Genomic DNA, 18,920 nt, shown 5'->3' with positions numbered 1-18,920 from the left:
AGGCGGCCGGATCAGCGTTACAGGGTCGCAGTAGTCGTCTTTGCTACTCTGTTGCAGTTTTGCAGGCGTCCAGAGCAGTCAGCGGTCGATTCCTTGGCAGAAGGTGAAGAGAGAGATGCAGAGGAACTCTGATGAGCTCTTGCATTCGTTATCTAAAGAATTCCCCAAAGCAGAGACCCTAAATAGCCAGAAAAGGAGGTTTGGCTACTTAGGAGAGAGGATAGGCTACCAACACCTGTAGGAGCCTATCAGAAGGAGTCTCTGACGTCACCTGCTGACCCTGGCCACTCGGAGCAGTCCAGTGTGCCAGCAGCACCTCTGTTTCCAAGATGGCAGAGGTCTGGAGCACACTGGAGGAGCTCTGGGCACCTCCCAGGGGAGGTGCAGGTCAGGGGAGTGGTCACTCCCCTTTCCTTTGTCCAGTTTCGCGCCAGAGCAGGGCTGGGGGATCCCTGAACCGGTGTACACTGGCTTATGCAGAGATGGGCACCATCTGTGCCCATCAAAGCATTTCCAGAGGCTGGGGGAGGCTACTCCTCCCCAGCCCTGACACCTTTTTCCAAAGGGAGAGGGTGTAACACCCTCTCTCTGAGGAAGTCCTTTGTTCTGCCTTCCTGGGCCAAGCCTGGCTGGACCCCAGGAGGGCAGAAACCTCTCTGAGGGGTTGGCAGCAGCTGCAGTGAAACCCCGGGAAAGGTAGTTTGGCAGTACCCGGGTCTGTGCTAGAGACTCGGGGATCATGGAATTGTCTCCCCAATGCCAGAATGGCATTGGGGTGACAATTCCATGATCTTAGACATGTTACATGGCCATGTTCGGAGTTACCATTGTGACGCTATACATATGTCGTGACATATGTATAGTGCACGCGTGTAATGGTGTCCCCGCAGTCACAAAGTCCGGGGAATTTGCCCTGAACAATGTGGGAGCACTTTGGCTAGTGCCAGGGTGCCCACACACTAAGTAACTTAGCACCCAACCTTTACCAGGTAAAGGTTAGACATATAGGTGACTTATAAGTTACTCAAGTGCAGTGGTAAATGGCTGTGAAATAACGTGGACGTTATTTCACTCAGGCTGCTATGGCAGGCCTGTGTAAGAATTGTCAGAGCTCCCTATGGGTGGCAAAAGAAATGCTGCAGCCCATAGGGATCTCCTGGAACCCCAAAACCCTGGGTACCTCAGTACCATATACTAGGGAATTATAAGGGTGTTCCAGTATGCCAATGTAAATTGGTGAAATTGGTCACTAGCCTGTTAGTGACAATTTGGAAAGAAATGAGAGAGCATAACCACTGAGGTTCTGGTTAGCAGAGCCTCAGTGAGACAGTTAGTCATAACACAGGTAACACATACAGGGCACACTTATGAGCACTGGGGCCCTGGTTGGCAGGGTCCCAGTGACACATACAACTAAAACAACATATATACAGTGAAATATGGGGGTAACATGCCAGGCAAGATGGTACTTTCCTACACCAAGTTCCCACGCAATCTTCTCACTAACTCCAAAACTGGATGGACAACCAGTGGGGGAGGGGATGATACTGAAATCCCTAACCGGGTATACATCTGGAATTTATAGATATATCCAATCCTATTCTCAGACAGCACATACATCTTAATTCCATAACGTCCCCTCTTTTTAGGAATGTGATGCCTAAAAACCAATCAGCCTTTGAACGGGACCAAAGACTCGAACAGCCATTTCTTTCCCTGGAACATAGATCTCTGAAAACAGATCTACAAAGTGATCAAGGACAGGCTGAATCTTAAAAAGACGGTCGCAATCAGGGTGATCTCGTGGCAACGTTGAAGTGTTACCAACAAAATGCAGCATCCCAAGTGATCACGACTCATGCTTGCAGGAAATATGCCATTGCCATCAAGGGACTAGTAGACCAGTATGAAGACAGCGACGGCTTCCATATCAAGCCCATCAAAATAATTAAACCCTAAAACTTTTTCAACTCATTCAGATTTGTGAGAGTTCACTGGGTAGCTCTATAGTGGGGCTTAAGTCAAGCACTGTTGTCCCTCAGATACTGTTCAGCAAGCAAATTAGTCTGCTCAACAATCTCATCCAAAAATACATTGTCTATAAACAAATTAAATAACTATATAGGCAAAATGTTTTCAGTATTCACTGTACACCCAGTGACACCAGTAAAGGCAGGCAACGCTGGCTGCACCATGTTTGAGGCAAAAAAGACATCAGGTCTTCCAGTGGGAAGCCTTTCAGCCCCAGAAAACGTCCAAAGCGTTTCCTTAGTAAAGGGGAGCGACCCTTGCCTAAAGTGCCACTCCTCAACATACAACACTGAAATCCCTGGTGTCTAGTTCCCTTCCGCCCCCAACCCCTCCCACCAAGATGACAGGTCGGCCTAAAAGCTGCTGATCTGCCCTTGGGGGGGGGGGGGGGGGGGAGGGGCATACTTAAATTCCGCCCAAGGCGAGTAATTCTTGCCCAAGGGGTTGCTACCCGCAGTCAATAATATTTGTAAACATCCCTGCCTTCTAGTGGATTTCACCCCCTGGGGAGCTGACTGGCCTAAAAGCAGCTGACTCAGCCCCAGCTATCATGGAGCAGGAATTACCCGCGATCATGAAGCAGCAATCCACTGTTTACAGGAACAAAGTCTTTTCCCCTTGTGTCTGTAAAATCCAAACTCCCCCCTACCCCACCCGGGAAAAGGACTTAGCTTTGTGTCTTCTCCTTGGACACTCTGAAGCAAATGTCTTCCAAGGTGTCCCTGTCTGCATGTGATGATGTTGCCGCACCGGGATCAGGTTCGAAGACCGAATGGTTCTGTCCTGAGCACACACCCACAGTGGCTGATGACGGAACAATTCCGTCATCTGCACGCAAGCGGTTTATTTATTGAACAAAAGAAGAGTCACTGAAGATTTATTATGGTCGGATGTTCACAAGGTGAACGCAAGAAAATATATACTTTTTTAAATGGTTATTTTTTTGTATACATATGAGAGTAGGAAATATTGTAATTTACTGCAAAAAAATCGAAAAATGTAACAAAAAATTCCCTGCCGTACTCTTAAGCAAGAAGCACTTTTTTTTTTTTTGTTGCTTTTCCTTAATAACTGCTTTGTGCCCATCAATGAATTCTTCTTACTTTGTCTCATGTTTTGAGCCTTGCTCTGTTTTTGGTGTGTATATGTACACTCTTCTGTTCTCCTTTGCTATTACATACAGGTCACAAACCAAGAGATGACTCTACTGAGCACATTAAATAAATCCCTTTTTGAATTTCACTGTGACTTGTGGATGTGAAGGGCTTCAGCACACTGAGTTTGATAATGCCACACTGCAACTTTTGGCCTTCCTCTTTCTTGCCTTTCCTAAAGGTAATGTCAGTACAGAAAATAATGCAAACAGTTACATACAATCATCCTCCGCATAAACATGTGCGATGTTCACATGTGACCACAGTGAGCATTGGCAATGTTACAATGTTTTCCTTAACCTGTACTTTGTTGCACAGTGTCTATGGATCGCCTTTTGTTTTTAAAGAAGATTAACAAATGTTGGCAAGATCACTGTCGGCAAATGGTGAGTAATAAGTCTCTCTCTGTTTTTGCATTATGCTTTTGTAGAATATGTTGAGCAAACATCAACAAAACTAACATTTTTAATTTTGTGTGTGAAGCTGTTTTTGACTCGTGAGGTGTGTAGAGGGATCTAGGGGCATCTAAGGTTTAGTCTTGTGTGTATAATTCTTCTTAAAATGTTCATATTTCAGCTGGACGAAGTGGAGTTTGATTCTGGTGAGGCTCATGGGGGAGGGATCAATATACTATGATGATCATTATATTACACAAGGAATCATGGGGAGGGGTCAATCTACTATGATGATCATTATAATGCACAAGGAATCCAAACAATGTGCATTTGTGGTACTTTGTATTATTTAAGAAATTAAGTAGTTATTAAGCACTCCACTAACTAAACATGATAAATAACAACAAGGTGACTAATGGAATGCTTGAATTAATCTCAGCCACTTGAAATTGCTCATGGCCTCAACCAAGTCAATTTTTCCCCCCTGCCACCCCGCCACCCCCGCCACCCCCCGCCACCACCTCAGTTAGGACCCAGCCATATGCAAATCAGGATTGACCCTGCTCTAATGGGAGCAGTCCAATCCGAACTGTCCGGCCAGGTCCTCTCTCAATAAGAGCACAGGCAAACTAGGACCAGCCTGACCCTAGTTACGGCTTTTCAGCCAGGTATGGCTTGGTTGCAGTGATTGTGTGCTTGGAAAGCACATGTTGGGGATACCCATCACACTTAGGGCAAAACCTTAAAGTATTCAAAAAAGTGATTGATGGGATGCTTGAATTAATCTCAGGCAGTTGTAATTACTCTGGCTGCATCCCCAGTTCATTACTATTTGACCCATCATGCCACATCAGATGGGATCCAGCCATATGCAAATCAGTCTTGTCCCTGTTCCAATTGGAACAGTTCAACCCGAACTGCCAGGCCAGGACCTCCCTAAACAGAATCAGAAGCAACTTAGGACTGGTTTCACCCTTATCAGGGCTCATCAGCCAGGTCTTGCTTGTTTTAAGTGGCACAGTGAGCACTGGACCCACAACTTTTTTCATTGGAGCAGGGTCAAGACTGATTTGCATATAGCTGTGCCCAACTGAGGTGGCATGGTTTGCAAAATAATGATTCGGCCCTGACTATTTACCAGAGGCTGAGATAAATTCAAGCATTCCATCCATCAATTCTTTGTACATTACAGCGGAAGAAACAAGGTAAGTACAAACATGACCTCACGGTGTACCATTAGATAGTATGAAGAGTTGTTCAGTTCTTATTCGGTTTTGCCTTCTTTTCAACAAATGAAGTTCTTGAGGGAGGTGTTTGTATTCTGTTAGTTCCCAAGAGAGTTCATATAAGTAATGTGCCTCCACTTTAAATATCGATGAATTATCCTGTATTGATCACACACACTTCCACATTCCCAAACGACACTGTGCTGCACTTTAAAGAATACCAGGAAAGCGTATTCACATTGTGACTTTTTCATTGCTGCTGCTGTAAGTAGGAAATAGCTTAATTATTACTTGGCGGCACACAGGGAACCATTTAGCCCCATGTGATTTAATCAAAGCTGTTTGCACATGTGTTCTTGACTCATTTGACTATGCTTGTGTTCTCATTTTCAGAGGGTAACGCCCAGAGGATGACCTCTATAAATTGATGATGTCCTCTGTGAAGGAGGTCAACGCATCAGTGGCAGAGATAGAGGAGTTTTTGACCAACACAGGACCTTTAAACAATATTTAAAGTCAAGGCTTATTACAAATATCAACTCTTTTGGGGACTATTGGAATGCAAACACACCCCGTCTGGGACTTCATTTGTTGAAAAGAAAGCAAACCCTAATAAAGGCTGAGCAACTTTGTGCTAACTAATGGAACACTGGGATCTCTTTGAACTTACATTTTTTTGTGAAGTTCTTTATGTCTTATTTTTTTGTATGTCATATTCATGTATGTTCATGTTTACAGTTCATGGAGTCCTTAACCTTTTCCATGCTAGCCCCCCCGCCCCCCCCCCCCCCCCCCCCCCCCCCAATGCTAAGCCTTTTTTGGGGGGCTATTTGGGGTAGTTTGCGCTAAGGCCTCCATAACCTATTGTCCACATAAGGTATCCACATCAAATTTGCGGCCTATTTTCCAACATCTTTGGGATTCTAAGGTTACCCAAGGTTTGTGAATTACCCTGGGTGTTACTGAGAAATTAGCCAAAATGTAGCAAACGTTTTTTTTTTTTTGGTTGGGGGGGGGGGGGGGATGGGGAAAAGAGCTGCAGAAGAAAGTGTCTGTTTTCTCCCCTGCAAATGGCATCAACGAAGGGGTTGGAGTTCTAAAATAACCATCTTCCCAGCTTTCAGGAACAATCAACAAAATAAATTTTTTGCATTTTTCTGGGACATAGACCATTTTTCCTATATTTTTTGTGCTTTCAACCTCCTTCCAGTTGGTGGTAGAGGTGAGTGTAAAACCAGTGGTAAATCTTGAAAGCTATACATTTCTGAAAAGTAGACAAATCTTCGACTTTAGCAAGGGGTCATTTGTGTAGATCCTTTAATGTTTTTCTATAGAAAGTAATAGTTGAATTGAAAAAATATTGAAATTGAGTTGGTTAAAAAAGCCATTTGTGTTTGCAATTTCATCTGTAACTAATTTTGATGAAGGCTGATTTTCGAAAGCAATATACCGTTACATCCGCTGGACCCTTCTGGTTGCAGAGATATATAGGGCTTGTAGGTTCACCAAGAACCCGAGGTACCCAGAGCCAGTAACTGAGCTGCACCTTGCAATGGTTTTTCACCGAGTATCCGGTATACAACAATTCGTTTGGTAAAATATAAAGAGTGAAAAATATGTTTCGAGGAAAGCTATATATTTCTAAAGTTGGCACAAAATATGGAGTTTAGAAGCAGTGGTTATTTGCAAATCCCTGAATTTTGGGGTACCCATGCTAGCATGTGAATTAGAGGGCATTTCTCAAAACGCAGGTACCCCTTTTGCAAAAACAGGTCGTTTTGTGACCGATAGGGGGCCACCTGTGTTTTTGCTCCCGGGCTCAGCAGCCCTCTAGAAAACCTACCAAACCAAGACTTTTCTGAAAACTAGACACCTGGCAGAGTCCAGGAAGGTGTGGTTTGTGTGGATCCCCCAACATTTTCTTACCCAGAATCCCCTGCAAACCTAAAACTTAGCTAAATTTGAGTGTTGCAGGGGATTCTGGGTAAGGAAACACTGGGGAATTCACGCAAGCCACTCTGCCAGCTAAGTGCCGTCCACGCACACTGCCAGGCAAGTGCCCCAAGGGGGGTTGAAACTACCAAAATATGTGCCCCAAAAAAATGAGGGAACAACTCTTGCGAATGATGGCGCTCCCTGACATCCTATAAACATATCCCTCATGCCTAGTGGTCTTTCTGTCCCCCCTTGGGGGCAGATCGGGTGTAATAACCACCATCTGCCTCCTCAGGGGGGCAGAAAGACTGCAGCAGTTTTTTTGGGATGGAGGAGAGTGGTGGGGGCATCGACATTCCCATTCTGGGCATCCCCCACCCCTACACAAAAAAAATAGTACCTGGTGACTAAGATTGGGGGCTGTTGACTGTATCTGACCCCCGAAGGGGCAGAAAGACTGTGCCCATTTATTTTGGGGATGGGGTGATGGGTGTATTAGCATGCCCATTCTAGGCATGCCCCATCACTATTCTGGTGGGAAAAAATAATACTCCATGGTGCCTCATGAGCTTCCTCCTGCTTGACGTGGTGGGCACATTGACGACTATTGCCCCTGTCTACCCCCTGGTGGGGCAGAAAGACTGTGCTGATGTTCTTTTTGGGGTGGGGAGTTGTGGGGGTTTTGTAATTCCCATTCTGGGCAGCCTCCACCCCAGAAGAATTAACAAAAAAAAAAAAAAAAATCCCTGTTGCCTAGTGGCCTTTCTCCCCTATTGGCCCCCCACTGCGGGGGTAGAAAGACTGTGCCACATTTTCAAAGGGGTGGAGGCATTACTATGCCCATTTAGGGCAGCTCACACCCCTAGATGTATTGATTTCTAGTGCCCCCCCTCCCCCCTTCCCCCTCGGGAGTGGTGGGGCAGATCCGGGGCTACTGTCCCATCTGCCCCCCAGTGGGGGACAGAAAGACTAAATATGCCCAAAATAAAAACAGGGGGAGCAAAAGCCCTTGTCGAAGGGGCTGCTCTCCCCTCCCTAGTGTAGTGGGTGGATCCCTGCTTGGGATCCACTAGGAAAGGGTACCATTGGAAAGGGGAGATTCTCCCCTTTCCAGTGATACCTCCTCTGCTCACTGCATTCGGTGCTGGGGTGGGGGGTTGAGATAGCCCCTTGAGCACCAAGGCAGAGAAAATTAAAGAGTTGATTTGCTCATTTCACTTTAGTTTTCACTGAAATGACTTCAGCGCCCCATGCGTGCTGCTCATCATTTAAGTGAAAACTAAAAATAGCCTTGGGAGCTGGGAAAGCTGTTTCCCAGCTCGAAGGGCTGTTTTTTGGAAAAATCAAATCCCTCTGCTGTAAACAGCAGGGGAATTTGAGGGTCATGTGCAGAGGACAGAACGGTTACATCCTCTGCACACTACCGTCGTGCGCATGACAGAACTGTTCTGTCATGCACACCAAGGGGGTTAATAACTAATTTCTGAAATAGCACAAAGTAACGCATGAATGCACAGTCTTGATTCCTTGTTAGTTAATCAATAGTTTATTTATAGCAGATGGGATGGTGTATCTTTTTTCCTTTTTCATGTTTCAGCTGGTGGCAGCAATTAGAGATGAAACACTCGAAAATTAATAACAAATTTGTTATTAGAACTTTTGACATAGCTATTACTGTTTCTTGTCTCAACCGTCATTGTGTGCGGACATCAGACCCTTTTCTTGCAAAATTACTTGTAATCATGCAAGGCATGCTTCCTTCGTTTGAGTGCTGCCAAACCCACTCCTTTTATAAATGACACTTTTCGAACCAAATTATGAAATTCTTGCCCCAGACGCAGATTGTAGGGATGATGTACTTTCTTAGTGCTTAATGTTACTGTGTTTAGTTTGCCAAGTATAAATTTCCTCGGTGTTTGGATTAAAAAATACTCTGAATTCAATACTTCACCGCCACAGAACACATGTACAGTTAAAACAATTTAATTGTATATGGGTCAGATCACCCTCGCCCCTATGTTTTCCCAATTGGTCTAGCAAGTAAATTAATGTGTTTTTGTTGCTGCTAGATAGCAGCACGTGATTAGCAAAAAAAGCACCCTGCGATATATGAGCTATTCATAGCAGTTTGAAGCCTGTTGAATAGTTATGCGCTCGTCGTTTCACATTCTGCAGACCACTTTTGGAGATAACAGGCAGATAGTGAATGAGTGTGTGAGATAATGGTGTGATACTTGGGTATCTGAAGGCTGCAACGGGTATTGTGGGAGTAAGGGTTAAGCACTATCACCGCCTGGGTTAAGTATCCTCCTTTCATGGACCTACTACTACTGAGTCGAATGTTTTTTCAGTTTGTCACAATTTTAATTCACTCTACTGTCTGCAAATTCATGAATCGGCCACAGTTATGAGTTCAAGTTTTTTTTTTTTTTTTTTCTTCATTTGTTGATTAAAAAAATATCCTTTGTTCATTTAAATATCTCATTCCTTCATTAATTTATATGTATAATAACTTCCCAATGGATTACAGACTATTGTCTGAAGCCCTTCTTCGAGGTTGTTATTTTCATTTTAGTTTAAAATCAGTTTAACATTTTCATTCTGCAGTGCTCCCCGTGCCAGTGTGTTTTTCTGTGAACGCAGGTCCAGTGTCATGACCATAGAGAAAATATACAAATTTGGATCCCCGTGCAGGGAGTTATGGGGCAGCCCAAGCCCCAGGGCTTGCATTTCTAAATAGAGGGGTTTTTGCCACATGCGGTGAGACTTGGTGCCCTCACGCCCATGTGGCAGCTGTTAATATTCATGGTGCCTCGGCGGTACCCAGGGCAACCACAGCCTCATTGTTTGTTGTGGACTTTGGAAAGCCTGAATGCTGTGTAATCCCATCCTGGTCCCCATGTGTGCTGCACCACCTCTGCTGCCCATGGAAGCCAACACATCGCTTTTTCTGCTCCTGCCTGACAGGAGAAGTTTATCATCTCTTCTCGTCCGGGCTTTATCATTGTCCCCGTAGTGCACATGAGCACAATTTTGGGTCAGTTCTACTACTATCGGCCAAGGGGACTTTTAACAGAACTCATCTTTAAATGCCGCTTTTTGTGGGGAGCTTGATTTTTACTGCTCTCCCTACAAGATCTGTCCTTTGTCTGGGCTCCTGGTGCTCTCTCTTGTTTGTAGGGGCGGAACAACTTTCCTGGCATTCTCATTAAGACCCAGGGTCTCCTTGCTTCTTGAAGGGCCCTTGGGTATCAGTAGAGTCATGAGCCAGTCCACCAAATTTCCAGACAAGCCCTCCAATGCCCCCCTGCAGGTCCACTTCTCTAACTGTTCCTCGGGTGGCCTAAGGGGGGTCAGTGCCAATGGCTCTAGACAGACCCATCCTAGTCCTTGGGGTAAGCTGAAGTCAAAGTCCCAAAGTCTATCCTTGCAAGGGCAACAAGTGGCTTATCCTTCCAGCTGGGCATTCTTTTGCCATTGTGGCTCCCAGGCCCAGTGTCTTTTCATCTGTCTCCTCCTTGTGCAGGTTTTTTTTTCAAGTTTGGGTAGAAAATTCTAAAAACCATGTGCCTTTGACCAATCCTACGGTGCTGCATCATCACTCTACCCCATCCCACCCTCTTGCACAGCATTGTGGGACAAACCAATATGACAACTTCAAGTTGTTTAACTGGAAAGTCTGCAGTGAGAGCCCTTCCCAACACAATTTCAGAGGTTGAGTTACTCCTGTGTCAGCTTTATAGGTCTGGCTCTACTCCTTCGTTCCTGTGGAACTGGGCTATGCAGTGTGACAAGCTAATTAACAGATGCAAATTTCCCCCCACCCGTTCCTTTCTCAGGAACTAGATCAATCACTGTTAATGGCTATGTTGTGTGGAGAGTCCTTTGATCCTCCTTCTGGGGACCAGAGTAGTTAAGATGGCCCAGTACAGGGGCCAAAGACATGAATATAATTATGAGCTGAGACAGGGAAATGTGACAATTCGTAAAGTGCCATAAGTGGTGCATGTGTGATGTTAGGGACTGTAAATCAACACTGGATGCATGTATAACCCTAGATGAAAGGCGATACCGGCCTGGACACTGTACCTTAGTGGTGCAGATTATGCCTATAATGTGTAATACAGTGTAAGCCCCACAGGCTTTCACTAAGCACTACAGGCCTACACTTTGAATGCCGAATCATGTTATAAGGCCTACCTCAGGTCAGTAACAAACCTTAAAGAGTCCTTCCTGTGACAAGCTGTGCGCAGATACTGAGCTGTGTAGGACTCTAAACCCACTTGTGCGCTGACGTGCATGTTTAATTTGTAACCCGACCAGAGCCTCTCACTCTAGCTGTGTAGCAAAGGTCTTATCTTAAAGGCGTACACTGTCATTTGGTGCTCTCAGTCCATTTACAGTCAGTGAGATTCAGCTGGTGAGACTAGATCAGTTTAAGAGTCCAAAAACTGGATAGTCAAATATGAAAATTCACGGTGGACTAAATGGGCTGAATCCCTTTTCTACAAATAGGTTACATTTATTTAATTCCTACCATCCTTTCTCAAACTTAAAACAAGAGGGATATTTAGGTCTCTTCATGACTTGTATATTGCAGACCCTTTATTATTTCCTAACAAAGTCAAGTACGTTCATCAGGACAGTGATTCTCTCTTCTTCCCCTCCTCTGTGCTTCTTCCTCCTCTATCTCCTGTTGTGACGTAATGTGTGGAGAAATGTAAGGAATACACCTATTGCCAATGTTAAACAGATGTGGGAGAAATGATTTCTCTGGGAACGGTTAAGTAGCCTGCGACCTTAAATATTGAGAAGAGCAATTAATCACATTTTAATAAACTCAGTGGGAATAGTGGTTTGAACCCCTCCAAACGGTGTATTATGAAAATTTTTGTCACTTCCTGAAGTACAGTGTAGTGGATTTTGCAAACTGCCAGTACTGAATTACAAAATGTGTTCTTTTCAATTCTCTTTACACCAAGTTACCCATTACAATACATAAGCCTTGTCCGCATGTAGCACGTCATGCAGAGTTATTTGCTGTCAGTATTTATGCTCTGTTTGATTATCAGGCCCTGCTAGTGATGAGCAACGTTTTACCTTGCAATCTTAACCCACTTTGCTACTCGCTGGTCTCTTTAGAGCTGGTTTGCTCACTGCAGAGAGCAAAATTGACCCGACAATAAGTAAAATACTCACTGTTATGAAACAATTTGTATATGACTAGAGTTTTAATTGTAGTCTTAACAAAATATGTTCCCTCATTGTGTTAAAAATACCTGTATGCCACATTCATTGTCCACAAATGTTCAGAGGATGAGTTTTGAAAAATAGACAAAGAATATTTTTTACTTAAGCATTGCCGTTCCTGCAGATCCTTGATGCTGCAGAGTGACTTAATGGAGCCAATGGGTCCCTGGTGTCAGATCCAGGCAGTAAATTGGCTCACTGCAACTAAAAACATTTGTTGTGCAGCCATTCATTTCAAGATGCAAGGCTGCAGAGCATCAGCTTGAAGAAAGTGACAGCAGTTATAAGGGGCTGGATAAGCACCTCCTGACCTCAAGAAGGACTTTGGGGCATCCGATAGGGACTAAGAGTGCTCCAAAAGTAGAAAAAATATTTTTTCTGCAGAATTTGCAGATTTAACTTCTGCAACTTTGAGGTAAATCCACAGATCTTTTGAAAAAATTGATTCTTTTTTTCCATTTATTTTCCAAATCCTGAAAACAAAAAATATATATATATTCACAGTCTAGAAGTGCTTAAGCCTACCTTTGCAACCTGGTGCTCACCGCCTCTTTCTGCCAGCCTGTAACATTGGCAAAGGTGATAGGTCTTTTAAATAAATATTTAAGACATTGGCAATCCCTCCTTTTTAAAGAAAAAAATGGATGTCTGTATGTTCACTATTATAATGAGTTATTTTTAAAACAAAATTTAACTCAAGGGTTTGTGAGTTTCTTTATGACTCCTCGATCCTCAGCCAAAGGATAGAGGTAGTGTATGCCCCTAGATTAAATCTCGCCTACACCCTTTTTTGAAAATCTTTACCAGTGTTCACTTTTTAACAAGCAGTGATGTAGACTGATAACTCACTGAAAATGAGTGGCACAGCATTACAATTCATTACTTTTTCTAGTTGTAATTACATACAGAGGAAAGGAAGGTTTATTTGGCTGTGACAATTGGAAAACGATTACACCACCATATTAATGTTTTTAAATGTTATGAAATAATCTGACCAACCTGCTGTCTAAACTAATTACACATCAGAAAGACTCTTTTATGTCCCTTTTATGGTTTTAGATTATGATAAGAAGCATTTTCTTATTTTTGGATCGGACGTATGTGCTTCAGAATTCCATGCTTCCATCAATATGGTAGGTGTATGAGTAAGTACTGTGCAATTCTACATTTCTCGTGTACACTATTTGCCCATATATTTGAACTAAAATAATTAAACTTCAATATTGGTGTAATGCTTTATTTAGCTTCATCTGTGGCTAATATGCATGTGCTCAAATCTTTGGGTAACCTTGCAAAGGATGTAATCCAGCAGAGTCACCCAGCCTCTTGCTCGGTAGATTGTCAGTTTCTTCAATGTGTAGTTACATGATTTGCTATGTAACAGTTGGGAGTTAATGCATTCACTTTGTACAGTTACGCCATCCAGTACAGGAGCATTCTGAGACTGTCCTGTTTTTCTCCAATACTTAGTCACAGAACAGCCAACCACTGTGAAAAGCAGAATGTTAGTGTTTTTAACCAAGACATTGCAGTGGAAATTTGGCCTGCTTCCCTATCCTGGTAGAAGTGGATGAGCATATAAGGCCCAGCTCAAAGGTGGTAGTGGTGCAGGATTCAGTGTAGATACAGGAGAGTCCTGTTCTCACAGTTGCAATAAAGATATGAATGCCTAGCCAGAGATGTGTTTGAAGCTATGCAATACTTTATGAACATATCAAAATATGAATATATTTGCTGTACAGATGAGGATCTAGTGGTAAAACACACACAAAACATAACCTGTAATGATAGTGTTAAAACTAGCCCTCTGGCTGTGAAGGGTGTGTACCATTTGTCATCATTAAAAGAAACATAACATAACACAATACTAATGCATGTACTAATGCATTTACTGTAACAATAATAACAATAAAATGTGTGTTGTGTGGTATTTCTATCGCTTAGAAGGCAATGGAGTGCTGAACAGGGTCAAAGACAAGCATAAAGCCAACAAGTGATAGGGAGAGGTAGCTAGTTAGTGGACTATTATTGCACTATGTTGCTCATTAAAGAGCTGTGTCTTCAACTCCTTCCTGAATTGGACCAGCATTGAGGTGGCTCTAATGGTTACAGGGATTTTGTTCCACTCATGGGTGCCAGATGGAAAAGTCTTGCTGATTTGTTTTTCTTTTTTTAGACTCCTTAGTCCACAGTCTGATGGTGTTTTAGCTGTGGGTTTACCAAGAACCACCTGGGATGGCCACATTTTCTCTAAGTTGGGAGCAGGGTTGTGCTGGTTTCTTTTGTACACTCCTTAATCTGCATTCTGGTGGTGTTCTTGCTGTGGGTTTTTCCAAGGACCACCTGGGATGGTCAGGTTTTCTGGAATATAAGTTGGGGGCAGCGGGATGCTGGTCGTGATGGCATTGTAAATGATGCATCTGGTTTTTAAAGATGTTGCCGGCTGAGCCAGTGTAGGTCAGTCATGTTGAGGGTGATGTGTTCCATATTTCTTCAAGCTCTGTAAGCGTTGTGCTGCAGTGTGTATGATGCCCCTGAGCTGTGCCATGTGGAGTCTGGAAGGCCATGGAGCAGGTGTTACCACCATCCAAATACAAGAATACAAGGATTTGGACTGCAGTTCTGAAGTTTCTTTCTGGTATAAACGGTTTCAATTTATTTATTTATTAGAGAGTGCTGATACCAGGCACTCCTTGTGTTTTTAGCAGTATTTTCCTTGAGAGCGAGGTTGATATCAGGTGAATCCAGGTGGATTGACAATACGTGATAGTTGGGGGCCAGAGCTGTTCAAGTCCATATTGTTAAGCCATTATTATACTGTTTTTTGGTTTTTATTTTGCAAATAACAGGAATGCTGCCTTGGTTGGCATACGCTTCAGGTGTAGCTGCTGGACATCCATTTCTGGATTATTTTCAGACAGTGTTGATGTTTTGGGTGGGTCAAGCAGAGGAGATTTTTAAGTTGAGTTGCATGCCATCGGCATGTTGGAGAATGTTATCTGTGAGTAGAGCACCAACTTGCTCCATATAGAGATTGAAGATGACTGAGTGTGGCATGGAACCCTGGGGGACTCTGTCAATGATAGGCTTATTTTGGGACCTAGAGGCACCCATTCAAGCAAACTGAGATTACCTTTAAAGCTTGGAGGGGAACCAGTGAAGGGCATTGCCAGTGAAACCCATTTCAGAGTCCAGGTTGTGTAATGAGGGTGGAATTGTTGACTGTCAAAGGCAGCTGAGATGTCCCACAATATCGGGAGGCAGGGGTCATCTTCATCTTCAGTCAGAAGGGCATGGTGTCTGATGTGTAAGATAGTGTTGACTGTGCTGGAGCATGATCTAAAGTCTAACTGCTTGCCAGGAAGGAGAAGCTTAACATTAATGTGAGCTTGGAGTTGACCATAGACTGCTTTTTCAATGATAGTGCAGATAAATGGTAGGCAAATTATGGGCCGGTGGTTTACAAGGTCTTCAGGGTCATGGATCAAACAATATTCTAGACTTGTGACAATCAGGTACACAACACCACAAAAAGGAGGAACCCAGTCTTTTTGGGCAAGCCGCATTATTATGTTTCTCAAAGCTTTACAGTTTGCTGTTGTTCTGATTGCAAACACTGAAAACAAGCTGAATCGATAGAGAAACAAAGTGACAGTTAAAACATAGGGCAACAGTAATCTTCAAGTGACTTTAAGAGTCTTGGAGTTTGGATTAAATGCATAGTGCACTTTGTAATGATCCACAACTGTAGATTTTACCACTTATGTACTGTACAACAACTCCTGCTTACACCAATATTATATAAAGCCAGCAATGCCCAAATTTGGACGTATGATGTATATTGGTTCTTTCTCATTAATACTTAACATTGATCGTTATGCACTCCTGAAAATATGAGCTGTATGTGGTGATGATATTCTGAAAGCAATAACATTTGTTATAAAAGAGTAGTGCACAAATAGATTCCATATGTCTTCTGTTACTGATCACTAAAATCATTTTTGACTCCTTACATTTTAGTGGATTGTCAAACAAAACTACCCAACGTTTATATCTACCCTTGCAAATATTTGCCCCTTAGTGGAAAAAAAAACACAGTGTATCTGAGAAAGACCAACTCTAGCCACAGTTATAAATCACTGGCATTTTCTGATTTTTTTTTTTTTGGTTGGTCATGAAAAAAAGCAAATTGTAAATGCTAGCTACTGTGATTATTTTAAATATAGTAGTTACATTCCAAAATACATGCAAATCACATCAGGAGGTTTAGGGATGGGTACGAAGTAACCTTATTGTTGTTCATCAGCCACATTTACAGATCAGTATTTTATGCCCTGTTCTTTCAAGTGTTACTGTTGATGAGTAAAAATCATAGTTCTTTTTTGTGGACTCCGATGACTCAAAACTATCAATTACCACTATAACGGATTTAGTAAACTACAGATATATTATTTTCACTACATATCCAGGGACATGGGTCTGGAGCTTTTTAGAAGTCATGTTATCAGTGACAAAATGGTGCAGAATAAAACCATTGATGGGATCCTCCTGCTTATTGAACAAGAACGCAGTGGTGAAACTGTCGACAGGAGCTTGTTGCGAAGTCTTCTCAGCATGCTGTCTGATTTGCAGGTAAGAAATTAACATCTTAGAAGTACACTTTTCATCCACAACATTGAGAACTGTATTGGCCTATAAACAAAAAGAGAACTATCATAATTATTCTACAGTATTTCAGAAGTACATGTTGTGGAATTACAATGGGTTGTTTGTTTCTTGTGCTGAGTATCTATATGATGTAAAATAGCTTCTGCAACTAGTTTGTCATTTTCTTGGATCCTGTGCAAGATATTATTTATGGAATTTAGACTGTCAGTAGATTTGTTTCCTCGGATTCAACAAACTGTTGTTGTCAACATTTTGTGATACAAGAGACATCTTTCAAATCACATCTTTGCTAGATCGATCTTTGTTTTATGTTGACTAGACTGTGTTCATGGAGAGGATGAAGTAGGTGGCTGAATATGATTGAATAATTTGGAAAGTGTGATTGGTTCAATAAGGACAGTATATTCACAGGCTCCCTTTGAAGACGTGTAGTTAATGTCCCCTCATCATCTTACAATGTAGTTATTGTACAAAGTATCTTCGATGACCTATAAAGTATGAGTGGCTCTCCCAAATAAATAAATATTTCTACAGTTAGAAAATCTCTTAGACTTACTATGGGTATAAAATATCTGACAACAAAATGTGCTTGCCCCTCGCCAAACATATAATGCCTGCTATTTATTCCTCATAAAAAATATAATGACCCCTATAGCTGGTTCAGGTATCCCCCGCCACTCCCCACCCAAAGGGCTGTTTCGAGCCAATTTCATATAATGTTGTAGGTGAGACCGCGAATTTCCTGCTGGTGCTGCTCAGAAATCATGTTTTATTTTCAATATATATATATATATCTCAGAAAGATGATTTTGGAGTATATTTCAACCTCTGTGGGTTTGGTTCCCAAGATGAGAACAGCTACCTGCCTACTTTAGAAGTGTTTCCATTTCTAAAGATGTTAGCATTCTGAAATCAGTTAGGTAATGTCTGAGTTCAAAAGATGCTCAAAGAATTGCCCTTGAAATCAAATTTGTAGTATCTGGTTATCCTAGGATCCTAGCTGATATTAAAGACGCTGTAGATGCTTTCCTGAATGTGGTGGCAATGGAGTTCAAATTCATGATGGCCAAGAAAAAGAGTAAGTGGTAGGAACAAGAACGCATGTTAGCACATCATATCAGGAACTCCCAATTGCGTAATAATGTTATAATCTCTAAAACAGAGGATCTGATGGTATTTCATGATGTAATCATTGACTATTTTGTTAAATTGTAGACTGACGTTCATACTTTGTGCCTTGAACTTGAACTGTTGCTTGAACAGGTTTTTCACCACCTTGACTTTGATGCAGTGGCATGCATTAATAATATTGCCAGATTGGTGATTTGAAGCTAGTCATACTAAAGTAGATGCATGGTGTGATAAAAGGATTTTGGGGGTTTATACTCAGTTACAGTTGAACTCCAAATTCAGTTCTATAAAGAATATGTTGATTTCTTAACTACTCCAACTGTTGGCATCATAAGAGGATGTAACCAGTGAGGGTTCCTACCCTGTACTGCAACAGTGGCAAACATAACTGTACTCTTTTCGTCCTTGAGGCCCATATCCATAATTCATTTGTCTCATATTATTCTAGTGAGCTTTCTTGCTGTTGTCATTGCTGACCCTTCCAGACCAACCTGGGTGTGTGCTGCGGAGGTCTACGGTGAATAATTTGAGCACCCTTTTTGCTTCAGCAGATCAAATCAGTGCTCCAAGCTATAGCTTTAGCCTGGACGGTAAACATGGGTTTACCTCCCTGGATTGGCCCTATATTTCTGAGGTTGGTAAGGAAGTGGGGGTACAAGCTTACTCCCTCAGCCTAGTCTCCATTCCTTACGAGTCTGCTGTAGCCAGGGTGTAGGAATTGGTTTATGCATGCCGTGGTGCAGTTTTCCTTTGTTAATTTGATTAAAATGTATCTCAAACACGTTTTACCACTTACTCACGTTGTGTGCAAATGGTAATGCGTGCAGATATGGAGCCAGCACACTGTGCAGCACTTTTAAATAGTGCTAATATGTATTACAGATGATAAATAAAATTGTATGCCAATAAATTGTACATGCATATTAGTTTAGAGGAATCCATTCTTTAAATAAAGCATACATCCGTTCCTGTGGGCTTATTTCCCCCAATTGGATGCAGATTCAAAAAGTTTTCAAACTGAAAAAGATTTCAAAAGCCCTCTTGGAAACCTGCAATAGTTGCAGGTTTATCAGAATCTCCTGCAAAAAGGTTTATGACTACCCATTAGTTGTATGAAAAGTCAGTTTTGC

At 42.4% G+C, this 18,920-nt stretch overlaps 1 protein-coding gene across 1 annotated transcript in view; it reads left to right on the top strand.

Annotated features, from left to right (window-relative positions):
* The window catches only part of CUL4A (cullin 4A), a 635,676-nt gene that overhangs the window by 150,058 nt on the left and 466,698 nt on the right, over positions 1 to 18,920 (top strand). The window contains exons 4-6 of the mRNA XM_069204675.1: positions 3,503 to 3,571; positions 13,051 to 13,124; positions 16,461 to 16,623. Coding sequence (XP_069060776.1) covers positions 3,503 to 3,571; positions 13,051 to 13,124; positions 16,461 to 16,623 — 306 coding nt within the window. The remainder of the gene's footprint in view (positions 1 to 3,502; positions 3,572 to 13,050; positions 13,125 to 16,460; positions 16,624 to 18,920) is intronic.

Source organism: Pleurodeles waltl, chromosome 8 (assembly GCF_031143425.1).
Source record: "Pleurodeles waltl isolate 20211129_DDA chromosome 8, aPleWal1.hap1.20221129, whole genome shotgun sequence".
In the NCBI taxonomy this organism is placed as follows: domain Eukaryota; kingdom Metazoa; phylum Chordata; class Amphibia; order Caudata; family Salamandridae; genus Pleurodeles; species Pleurodeles waltl.
The sequence above is the reverse complement of the archived record's forward strand: the minus strand, read 5'-3'. Positions and strand labels throughout refer to the sequence as shown.